At 47.9% G+C, this 12,296-nt stretch overlaps 1 protein-coding gene across 1 annotated transcript in view; it reads right to left on the reverse strand.

Annotated features, from left to right (window-relative positions):
* Positions 1-6,004: 6,004 nt before the first annotated feature.
* KIAA1217 (KIAA1217 ortholog) overlaps positions 6,005-12,296 on the reverse strand; it is a 105,415-nt gene continuing 99,123 nt past the window's right edge. The window contains 4 exon segments of the mRNA XM_023537186.1: positions 6,005-7,714; positions 8,398-8,520; positions 9,064-10,665; positions 10,776-10,853. Of these exon segments, the coding sequence (XP_023392954.1) occupies positions 7,220-7,714; positions 8,398-8,520; positions 9,064-10,665; positions 10,776-10,853 (2,298 nt within the window). The 3' untranslated portion in view covers positions 6,005-7,219.

Consider the following 12,296-nt stretch of genomic DNA (forward strand, 5'->3'; position numbering starts at 1 on the left):
CACGTAACGCTGTGATTGGTCGAGGGAGGCCGCAGAGGTTCAGGTTGACCTCCACCTTCTACCCCAAGCAGCAGCTGAGAGCCAGGTGGAGGGGTCTGGTGCCACCTGGTGGACCTTTGAGGTAGAGCTGTTTACCTCAGCCGTCCTACCTCGCTGAGCTTCAGAATCACCTGGCGAGCTGGCCTCCTCTCAGGCCTGTGAGTTTTTCGAGCCCACAGCTGGTTTTTCTGGGTGGTCACACCTGAGGCCATAGGCTCGTCTCGCTGTTCCCATTCCGAGTGACTGTGAGCAGACAGCATCGTGATCTCTAAGGGAATTTATGTGGCCGTCTCTCTCCCTTCAAAACCATATTCGTAACTGGGATACTGAACTTACAATAAACATGAAAAGGCAAAAGCTTTAACAGGCTACATTGTGCGGGCAAAAAGAGGGAGCAGGGGCACAGGAGGGGGGGTGGGTGGGGGTTGAGATTGGAGAGAAGGTGGCCTGAGGCCTGTGGGTCGTAGGAGGCGCCTTTTCCTTCCGCCGCTGGAGGCCACCCTGTGTCACAGCCAGCTGCCCGTGTTGGGGCTCCCCTCAAAGGGAATGGCTTTGCCTATAAAACGTGAACCTCTCTGGCCTGCTGACATTTGGGCCGGTCATTCTTGGTTGTGGGGGCTGCATCCAGGGCAGTATAGGGCTGTTTAGCGGCACCCCTGGCCTCTGCCCGCTAGACGTCAGCAGCACCCCCATTCCTCCCAATTGTGAGAACCAAAAATGTCTCCAGACACTACTAAATGTCTCCCGGGGGCAAGATTGCCTCTGGCTGAGAAGCGCTGAGATAGGTGTGGGTCACCAGGAGACAGAGGGCTCTACTCAGCCTGGGGAAGTCGATGAGAGAACAGGGGACTCGGCACTTCCAAAGGCCAGAACAGCTCTGAGCGGCCTGGCCTTTGGCGGTTTTCAGGCAGTGCTGACAGCTGAGGACCTGGACCGCGGAAGGACCGACGGGCGGAAGTACTGACAGCTGCACCTTGAAAGGATGCCAAGGCGGAACTTCTCCACCTGTTGTTGGTAGAACACGACTCTTTGTTATAGGAGAAAATTCCGCATATCTCCTCCATGGTTCTCATGTGACTTTGGGGGACAAGAAGAGCTACTCACAAGCTGGGAGTTACTGATACCAACGGGTCATGTCTTTGCGTTCACTCATCAGGCGAAACGTGTCTGCAGAGTCACTAGGAAGCTGGGTCAGCAGGAGCTGCACAGCACAGCTCCGCAGGCCCTGGTAAAGGGTTTGGATTTTATTACAATGCGCCTGGAATGATCTGTTGATTCTAACAGGTGTAAATATAACTAGGATACGTATAAATTCCTCACCAGGTGAATTGCCACGTGTAGAGTAGGGGCCACGTGGCTTGGAATTCGAACCACTGCTTTGGTTAGCTCGGCTGAGTCAGGACCCCTCGTGGCTTCCTTCTTTACCCACGTGTTTACAGCCTCTAGCTCCCTCACCCCTTATAGTGGATGGCAGTACGTCTTCCAGAAATTCCACAAGTAGCAATGAAACAGCAAATTCGTGGCGACCACAGCAAAATGGACGGTGGGCTGTCTGGAAGGGACTGGCCAAGGGAGTGAGTTCCCAGGGGATTCCGCCCCACTTCTTGTCTTACCAGCTCGGGCTGGTAAGCATCACACAGGGGGAGCTTAAACAACAGATGTTTATGTCTCACGGCTCTGGAGGCCGTGGTCCCGGATCAGGCTGCCAGTGTGGTCAGGCTCTGGCGAGAGCACTCTTCCTCGCTTGCAGGCACCCCCCTCTGAATGTCTCCTTGTTAGCAGGGCATCAATCCCATCACGAGAGCCTCGATGTCTCGACCTCATCTAACTTCCATTACCTCCCAAAGGCCTCATCTCCAAAACCCATCATGCTGGGGGTTAGGATGACGACATATGAAGTGAGGGGCGGACACCAACATTCGATCCATACGGTTCTGCCGTCCGATACTTGGAACTCCACCCCTGGACGCTCAACCCTCTGATTAAATGTTGCCCTCTTCTGATAACCCTAAAGAGCTTGGAAGGAAACGGTCATTTTCCTATGTCTTAGTGTATCATCACTTTCCCCCCAAATAGGAATGAAGGGAGGTAGAAATTCTGAGAGTCCTTGGGATGAGACCAAATGCCACTTGCCTCACCCATCTGTCCAGGGCCATGGCTGCATATTGCTGGTGCATTGTACATTTTTACAACTGTGGCAAAAACCAAGATGAAAGAGGTTGAGAGATTTAGTGAGCAGGGCTTGCAATAGTTTCCTAGAGGAAGTTCCAGAAATGACCACCAGGTGGCAGCAAGTAAGCAGTTGTTCTTAAAATACTGCAGAATCTTAAAGGTAGCAATGTTTTAGCTCTGGATGACGGGAGTAGCAGGAACCATGTGAGCCCCGCCCCTCACTCCCCCTCCACCAGCCTGTGTCTCCACAGAAGAGCATGATCTTTCATGTTTTTTATCAGGTCCTGCTATGGGCCCTTCTGGGTGTATCTAATTCCTGTATTTATTAATTTTTATTGGCCACCTCATCCCACCATATACTTCAGACCCGCCTAAGTGCTATGAAGTAGATGGTGACCATAGCCAGGTTCCTGATCCAGGTTTCTTTGAAGAGAATATTCCAGGCAGAAGAAGCACCTCTTGGCTCTGGCTTGTCTGATGGGCAGAACACACAACAGGGCAGGAACACAGGGAGTGATGAGGCAGGTGTTTTGAGTAAGACCAAGGGCAGATAGCAGCCAGATCCTGCTTTGCCTCCTTTGAGGAATTTTAGCCAGAAAGGGCAGAAGGAAGTCATGACCTTTCTGGGGTCACTCAGTGAAAGGACATTCTTTGTCAGGTCCTGTAAGGTGTGTCAGACCTGGCAAGGCTCCTTCCACTGTGGGACTTTGTTCACTTGTGGAAACGAAGAATGTTGACTGCAATCACCATAGTATGATCTATTTATTCCTGCAAGTTTCCTTCCCTGATTCCATTTCCAGGCGATGAGCTCTTTCTTGTAAGACACCTTCTTATCGTGGTTTAATGGAGCTGATGGCACAGCAAAAAGCACTCAAGGTTCAGGAAGTGGACAGGGCAGGGACCATGCCCGCAAGGCCCGTTTCTAGCTGAGAAACCAGGCCCCAGACTCAGGAACTGGTTCATCTAGTCCCTTGAGCACACAATCAGAAAAGGGGCGAGACCCTAGAAAGGAGACTGAACAGGTCCAAGATGAACTTTGCTTTCCTTATAAATCTAAGGAATCCGAGATCTCCAATCTCTCTGTAATCTCAGATCTACTCTAACACTGTTTTTTGCCAGACAGAATGGCAGGACTGCCGCTCACTGTTTTGGATCATCTGTGTTCCTACTGCCCGCAGAAGTATTTTGATTGGGAAAGGTGCAGGATTGGTCCCTATTGCCTTTTGTCAATAGAAAAGGACCTTAATTTCGTTTAATATGGAATCTATGTTTGAAAAGCCTTTAAAGAAATCCAAAATAGGGACTGAAAAATGGGCGGTGTGCAGACCGATCTGGAGGCATAGGTGCCGCTAGAGGGAGCCATTTCGGGGAGCGGGGGGAGCAGAAGCTGGTGACCCGCGGCCTCTATGGTGGCTTTGAAGCTGGGTGGCCAAGCGCCCTGGACGGCCTGGATCCTCTCCTCAAAAATGGTTGTGATCACCTTACTGTTTTTGGACGTTATTTCCGCAGGAGCATAGATCAGAGCGTGCACGGTTGCCTGCGGCCAGTGGCCTTTTCCCGAACGATGCCACTTGCTTACGTTGACAAAACCGCCTTTTGGGTATTGGGCATAAGCAACTGATGGGCAGAACAGACAACAGGGCAGGAACACAGGGAGTGATTCCCTTGGTCTCTACTCCTTCCAAAAGAGCTCCAGGTGGCTGTCAAATGCCTTCGCATGTACAGAGCCATGGAGAAGGGAGGAAGCCAGTTCCGATGACAGGGCGGGCAGTCAGCAGCGCCGCGTTTGCCATGAACTTGGCTGCGGGGAGGGGAGAGAGCGGCCACACCCGCTCTCGGCGCCCCGCGGACGGGCCCGCTTTTCCTCACAGGTGTTGCCCCTGGCACTGGCTCAGGGACCGGCACCAGCTCCCGCTTGCGCCCCCGGAGGCGACTAGGTTGGGGTGATTTGGGTGCACCTCCCAAGCCTGGAACCGCAACCCCACGAAAGGACCACGCTTCCGTGCCCGTGGTTCCAGGGCCCTGGCTTTGTTCCAGGTCTGCGTACACTTGTTTTACGTTGGAAAGAATTCCATTCACGAGTAGCATGCCAAGAAAAAGCAGCCTCTTCAGTGCTGCAACACTATTAGAACCCGCGAGGGCCAAACACCAACATCGCCTCCATGAAACCACCTGCCTTGTCGACTCCCCCGCCCGCCCGCGCCCGCGCCGCCCCCTCCCCACTGGACCCGGAGCCTCTTAAGGGAGGGAACAGGTCCCATCATCATTGCAGCAGTAGGAATGGTGACAACCACCTTTACTAACCATTCCTGAGGGCGTGATGTATGCCCGGCTCTGCCTTTGAAATTTTCTATACATCCCATTTAATCCTTCCAACAATCCTATGGGGCAGGTCATATTGTTATTCTCCGTTAACTGGTGAGGAAATCGAGCCATGTTCCAGGTTTCACGACCAGCAGGCAGGACTGATTGCGGACTGCCGAGTGAACCTGAGCAGCCCCCAGGGTTTAGTTCTAAGAATCTTTTTCAGCTACAAGAATTTGGAAGTTGAGAGATGAGCATAAAAGATAATGTACTAAGTAAGTCTGCTAATAGCACTTTAACAATATCTGAAGATCCAGCAGCTCATCCCATCTCGCATCACCCACTTTGGATGTTAAGGGAGCTTTTCGTTAAGCGTTGTCACAGGCAGCTGCGCACATCTGATTGGGCTTCTGAAGTTACACGGTTTCTCGGTTCCAGTTTCCCCCAGGAGGCAGGCTGCCCTTTGCTGCCCTTTGCTGCCCTTTGCTGGGTCTCAGGCACGGCATGTTCTTTCCTTCATTCCACTGGCTGACACTGACCATCACCTGTATGTCCTGCCTGAGCACTGGGAAGTCTCAAGTTAAACTGGACACCTGAGCCACAACCTATTGTATAGCTGCTTACCAAGAAGTCTCCGCTTGTGCACAAACAGGAGCAAATTAACTGGCATGAATTAGCTAGCTGGTATATATCTTTTAACATAGTGTAGTTGTCGAGTCGATTATGGGACATGATTGAAATGGTGGAAACTTTTATACCTAAAAGGTATAAGATAATAACTTTCCTGAAACGTGATTACAATTACTGTAATGAGTAGAGATATGATCAATTATTTCTGGCGGAGGCATGCCAGCTCGGTAAGCCCGAAGGCTGTAAGCACTAACAACCCAGTGAGTGCTAAAGGTATTAAAAATATTTGCACTTTACATCAAACCATCAAGTTAAATACTTGGGAGGCAAAAAATGAATGATAAGCAGGTTCCTGAGGTTGTTTTTGTCGTCAATTTATAATCTCGGCATTATTTTCTTAAAATTTTTCCCTGTTTTTTAAAGGAAAACAAAGTGTGATGTCACTAGCATTATTTTTCTCTAGACCAACAGTATTTTTTAGAAATAAATTTTTGAGAAATAAAAAAAATAATTCCTAGTGAAAAAGACATTTTATTTCTGCTTTACTTCTACTGGAAATTTAAACAGGAAAGAGGAAGTAAGAGACACTCTGGGGGGAAACTGTACCCAGGTTTGCTTTTTGTTAGCCAAACCCTGACACGCCACAGAGAACAGAGTCAGCACACTGCATCGGAAGGCACCTCAATCATCAAGAACTCATTGTGGGTCACCCCAGAGTGTTCAGAGAAATACAGCTTTCAGAAAACCGGCTGCGGCTGGTTACATGTTATTTATAATGTCCTCAAAGCCAAAACCATTTAACCTGGTAACAGTTGCATTTTTTTTTTCTTTGACTAGAAAGTAGCTATAAGTGACAAGATCCAAAAAATAATAAGCATGCAGCCCTTTATTTAGTTTTGCAAAGTCTCTGCTTATAGTTCTGTATATTACATGACTGTGTTATACAAATACATTTATTTACAAAAACACTCTAGCTGTGCAAACTTGTTGCTTTTTTAAAAATGTACGGATAGTCCCATTTCTGCCCATCCCAATATATGTTTTTAAAGCATGCATAAAAATTAACTTTGGTGTGGGAAAACTACTGTGTGCTGTCACATACGATATTTTTATGTCTATTTATATATTTACAAAAGTTTGTCAGTTTACAGAACCGTACAGAAGTGTACATTTTAAAATCCACAATGCAATAGCGTGGGTTACCAGGTCTCAGAAATCAAAGAAAGGGTTTAGACACTGCAAAGAAAATAACTAGAGAATCCCAATATGTTAAAAAAAAAAAAGAAAAAGAAAAAGAAGAAGAAAGAAAGAAAGAACAGAAAAAGAAAGAAAGAAAGGAAGAAAAGCAAAGAAAACTAGCTTGCTTGGGCTGGCAAATTATTATACATAATTCTCATGGCAGTGCAATTGGTTTGATAAATTGCCTTCTACATATGCCTCTGTGTTGGCTTGTGCAGAAGTTCATTGGCTTATTGTCTAGCACACTACTTTCAAATGTACAACGCTATAGTATCAAAATGTCTTGGCAAAAAAGATCTTGAAAGGAACCATGAAGTTTTGACAAAAATAGAAATCTGTAATAAAGCTAAATAACACTAAAATAAAAGGAAATATTATAGTATCTGTTTTACAATTTGTATAGTCACACTTGTGTATTTCTCTGTTCAGTTCTAGTCTCCGTAATGAAAAATATTTTTATACAAAACATACTAAAATTCTGGAATCGTACATGTTTTACATGCTGAATACATTTTTTCCTGTCTCACACACACCTTTCTCTCATCATATTCTCTCATACTCTTTTTCGGTAACACGTGCTTTCTTCATTTAACAGGTATTGAATATAAACAGTTGACACTATGTAATTACAACAGCAACAAAGTAAAAGAACAAACAAACGAATAAGCTTTTCTGAAATCTATTAATCCAGTATTTCACACATACATAGCATTAAGCCTCAAACAGTACAGCAATATGTTACATTCTCTTGTGGAAACAGTTGTTGAAGTCTGTTAAATTTTTTTTTTTGAATCTTTAACTGTAACTCCAACTTGTGCCTAATAGAATTTGGCCTTTAGGAGGTTTCCTTTGCTGTGGATGGGGTGGCTTTGCTCGAACTTCCATTCTGTGCCTTGTAGCTGGTGAGGCTAGGAGTATGGATGGTCCTGATACTCTTGGCGCCCTGATTCAGTGAAGTGGGGGAGGCAGGGGAGGGAGGGGAGGAGGAGCAGGAAGGGGGGGCTGCTCGGCCATTTGGAGTCTGCAGTGAGAATGAAAGATGGTGACCTTTACCTGTGTGAGTGGGGCTCTGAAACTTTAAGGAGCCATTAGAGACAGAGGGAATGAGGGAGGCAGAGGGAGCAGACCGTCCTGTTTGGGGGCTGAGAGGGTTAGAGGTAGCCGATGGCTTAGAAGCAGCTGGATTAGGGAGGTTAGAGCTGTCACCACTAGCAGAGGGCAGAGACCCGCCTTTCCCAGAGCTGGGAGAAAGGGCTGGAATCTTAGAAGCAGGTAAGGAGGGGAAAGTAGGCTTACAGTCCCCACCAGCTTTCTTAGCACTTCCATTAGCCTGTGAACAAAGATGGCGGGAGACAGTCTGTCAGAAAGCTGGTAACACGATCGTTCCACAGGGTCTGGCAACACAGCCCTCCTGAGAATAATTCAATAAAAGACACCAAACCAAACCAAAATGAGTTCAAGGCCTGAGCTAAGTCTTGCTGTGCTGTACTGGACCTGGCAGAAACCCCCAAAGTACAGAGCAGAGGGTGTGCAGAACAGGAAAAAAAGGAAGAGCATTTCCGGTGCTGGGTCAGCCATGCCTCTGGGTGGTTACGGGGTGGGGGCGGGGCAGCGCGACGGAGGGTTAATGTGCCTCTAATGCAACGCGGTTGACATATACGTTAGTGCGGGTGACTTTCAGGACAGCTCGAGAACAGGTTTGTCTGGCTCGGTTTCCCCAGGTGTTCTGATGAACCACTCCCTTCACCAAAGACAAGCCGGCTGGTCTGGCCGCTTGTGTTAACGGTTAAACTTTGGAGTCACGGAGTAAAAGATGTTTTTATTGCAAGCATGCAAAAGCGTGGTGAGAAGTTCAACAAAGGTTTTTTTAGACTTTCTTCATGCCCCCAGATCCAGGATGTCTATGTAAACCATAGCTTACAAGGAAAAACACAATATTTGGTATCAACTAGGTCAGTGACTTGCTTCTTAACTGAAAATGTCCATCCAAAATTGGGTTTAAGGTAAAACTACCTGACGATATTGGCGGGGATCCTGCAGTTTGGTCTGCTTGCTGGGTTTGTCCAGGCTTCCGGGTCTGTTCTTGGAACTCATGGGGACGGGCATCCTGCTGGTCTGTGGGGTCCCAGTGGAGCCCTGTGGGAAGGGACAGCGAGAGGGGAAGAGATGGGGCAGCGCGTTAGTGGACTGTCACCAAGGCCGCCCCACCGTGTGCAGAGAAGCTCAACGTGAGAAGCCACAGCCCTACATGCAGCACAGACCTAGAAGATGGACATCAGAAGACACCACCGTGGTTAATTCCAAGAATCAAACAGAATACACTGCTCCACTACTGATCCAACGGATTTTAATGTGAGTATCAGAGGCCAACGGCAAATGGATGACCCAGCACCCCTGCGTTTACCCAACACCAGTCAGCAACAGAGGTAAACACAGAACTGATTAGCTGTTAGACACCTAGTTGTTGTTGTTTTGAAGGTGAGGGAGAAATGGTGAGAGAAAGGGATCGTGGCGAACAGACAAAAAAAAAAAAAAGAAAAAAAGGAAAAAAAACAACAACAAAAACACGAGCCACCTAAAAGGAAGCGAGTAAATCACAAGACGCCTTTTTGCTAATGGTGATTATGGCAGATTTAAGAAAGCAGCTGGGTCTTTTCATTCTCCATCAGACCAAGATACCTTACGTGACGCTGAAGGTATCGACGAGGGGGGCTCTAGGGCAGTGGGAGCTTCTTCCAGAACTAGCAAGGACCGGGGGGAGGCCTCCTGGGCCAAGTGGGATGAGCTGGCAACAGAATCTCTGTTGGAAGAACACGAGGTGTCAGCTAGGGCTTTTGGACTCATTTCACTGATCGTGTTTTCGAGCTGTTTGATGGTCTGCTCCAGACTGTCCAGTGTTCTGTAGGTGTTTTTCCTAATTTCATCGGTTCTCGAAATGGGAGACGTGTTCTCCAGACCGGGCTGCTCTTGTCTCTGGAGCATACTTTGGGGGGCGTCCTCGGGTTGAGAAGACCTAGTAATTTCGAATCTCTTGGCTTCCTTGTGCTGCTTCAAAGTGCCATCTTCTTCCTCCTCTTCGTAGACCACCACCTGCAGGGTCTTCTTCCCCGTTTTGGTTCCTGTGAGAATTGCTTGAGTGAGGGCGGCGAGCTGCTTCTTCGGGAATTTGAACTTAAACTTTTTCTTGGGACTTTCAAATTGGTCATCTGTCACGTCACACTTGCTCTCTGAGCTTGGAGAGTCTGCTGGGCTGCACGTGGTCAGCTCGGGCTTGTTCCTTTCCTGGCCTCCTGGTGCCTCGGTCTCTGCTAAGGGGGCATGTGGTTGTCGCTGACTCCCAGCTCGCAGTCCTGATCCTGGGCTGCCTGGGGCCACCTTCGGGAATTTTGGGGGGCCGTTCTTCTGTACGGCAGCATTTCCATTTTCCTCTTCTTCCTCCTCCTCTATCTTTTCCTCTGTCATCATTCTCTCTAATTCCTCATCGCATTCCTCAAATATGGTTGAAAGTCTCTTGTACGCAGACCGGATGTCCATGGGTTCGTCGAAAATGATGATGACTGGTTTCTTGTCTAGGCGCACGACCGGCTCTTCATTTTCAGTCCCTTCTTGCTGGAAAGTCGTCTCTTTTCTGGCATCGATATTCACCGTCTGCACATCCTCTCCCTTTTTGCTCACTATGTCGCGGACCTCCCCACTGGAGAGAACCTGGACCGCGGTTCTGGTGATCATGAAGGCGATGTTGTCTGCGGGCGCGTTTTCTTCAGTGGGAGAACTTGGGGTTGAGTCTCTGTCCTCATAAGGCTTCATATTAGCATGCCGAGCCCCCCTGGGTCTTAGCACAACTTGACCCAACTCCGTCACCGGGACCCCTTGATCTTGAGTTTTGACATCGCAGTTACCCAATTCGGTTGATCTAGTGGGAGAAGGAAGGTGACCCTTATCTGTATTTTCTCGTCCTTGTTGACTTATCTCCTTTGTGTTCCCACAATTCATTTTCTGATTCTCGGCGTCAGACATGGGGTACTGCAGTCCTGAGCTCTTAGGGCCTTTGCTTACTTCATCTTCTGATGAACTCATGCCAGGGACACTGGAATCGAGCTTAGACACATTTTTGGGGGAATAGTTTCGACCGTCTTTAAGTAAACTCTTATTGGATACGGAATTTTCCTTCACTACGATGTCGGTTTTACATTCTGATGCTCTCGATGCGTCAGAAACACGATTCTCTGTTCCTCTTTCCCACTGAGGACGGTCGCGAGGTGTCAGGGCCCCCGCGGTAACCTGAGAGACAGTGGAGGAGGGAAACCACACGCGTTAATCGGAACCGGATCTGCAAAGGAAGGGCGTGAATCCGCACGGTATCAGCTGGAACACAGATCTGACGAACTCACCTTTCGGGATTCCGTTCGGAGGCCATTTTCATAGTCAACATCAGATTTCCGTACGTCTTCATGGAAAAATTCCAAATTCTGGTAGAACAGTGTAGGACATGTTACTCCACAAAACCACATCCCTCCCACCCCAAAGTGGATTATACCTAAATTGTTCCTTTAATTACACGCTTCTGAAACACGCAGGCCAAGCACATTGTTACGCACCAGTCCAAAGCCTGCAGCTCTGTTTACCGTGAGCTGCTGCATTTGCCAGCTTCCAAAAATGCCCTGTGTTTGCGCGAGATGAAAATCCCAATTAGCGAAATAGTTCGAGAATTTCAAATTTTGGTGGGGGGCGGAGGGGGGGAGCAGTTAGAGAATAAAGGGACCGATTCTGTACAAAAACATCCTCTTTTCAACATCTGATAGTGAGCTGAGCTGAATCGAAAACCAGGAGAATGGTGTGGCATTGTAGAAAGCACAATCCATCAGCAGGCAGAAGATTCTGATTCTAATCCAGACCTGCCACTTAACTGTGTTACGTTAGGCAAGTTGTTTCACTTCTCTGGGCCTCTGTTTTCCTGCTTATAAACTGAGGAATAAGACCAGATTGTTTTTGTGTCCCTTCCTGATACTTATTTCAGTTTTTTTCAATGGAAAGTGTCCTATAAGGACATCTGCATTGGTTGGGTGTAGTACTTTGAGATGGAAAAAAAAAGTCTTTTTCCCTGGTCAAATGACAGACTGAAAGGTACTTGAAGTTTGTATTTGCACTTGCCAAGGAAAGTGTCAAATAGCCTTCAAACTGATAATAGCCAAGATGATCAAATCCGAATTCAGTGTGATTAATGCTACCAAAAAATCATCTAAACATTTACGAAACAGATATTCGAGGCTAGAATGGTGACAGTGGCATCATAATTCAGATTGTGTTCTCTAAACCCTCCGATGCAAAGCAAAGACACATTTCTGAGGCTCTCACAAAGATTCGGAACATGCGAGCCCAGCAGCGAGGGTCGGGAACGAAAGGGGCCCCCTCCACCAAGGAGTGTGGCTTTTTCCACACGGCTGTGGCAGCAGCCAGGGCCCTGCAGCAACACTAACCCTAGCCGTGCCTCGCCATTTCCAAGGCTCTGCTGTCCTTTCTCCTTGCTGCGGAAGCCCAAGAGGAAAGAGGCGATCCCAGCAGGATGGGACACAAATTCCACGAAGGCGCTTTGGTTAAAGCAACGAGAACATGACAAAGCACAGTAACCCGGGCCCCACCAGAGTCAACCCAGAACAATTCTGCCGCCCCAGCTAAAAATGGAAAGAATGTGGATATACGCATTCAAGGACTAACACACAAAGAACGAAGTCACTATTAATCACGTGGAAAGATCGCACAAGATGTGAGGGGCTTCCGCCACCAAACACCACCTGTTGAACTTCCCCTCACCCCCGCGAGGCCCCCAAAACAAGTGCAGTGGTTCGGCTGCTGCAGTTGGACAATGTAACATCTTCGGTGAGATTTTAAATTTAGATTATCAAACAACTAAT

The sequence above is a fragment of the Pteropus vampyrus genome, unplaced genomic scaffold (assembly GCF_000151845.1).
Source record: "Pteropus vampyrus isolate Shadow unplaced genomic scaffold, Pvam_2.0 Scaffold180, whole genome shotgun sequence".
In the NCBI taxonomy this organism is placed as follows: Eukaryota; Metazoa; Chordata; class Mammalia; order Chiroptera; family Pteropodidae; genus Pteropus; species Pteropus vampyrus.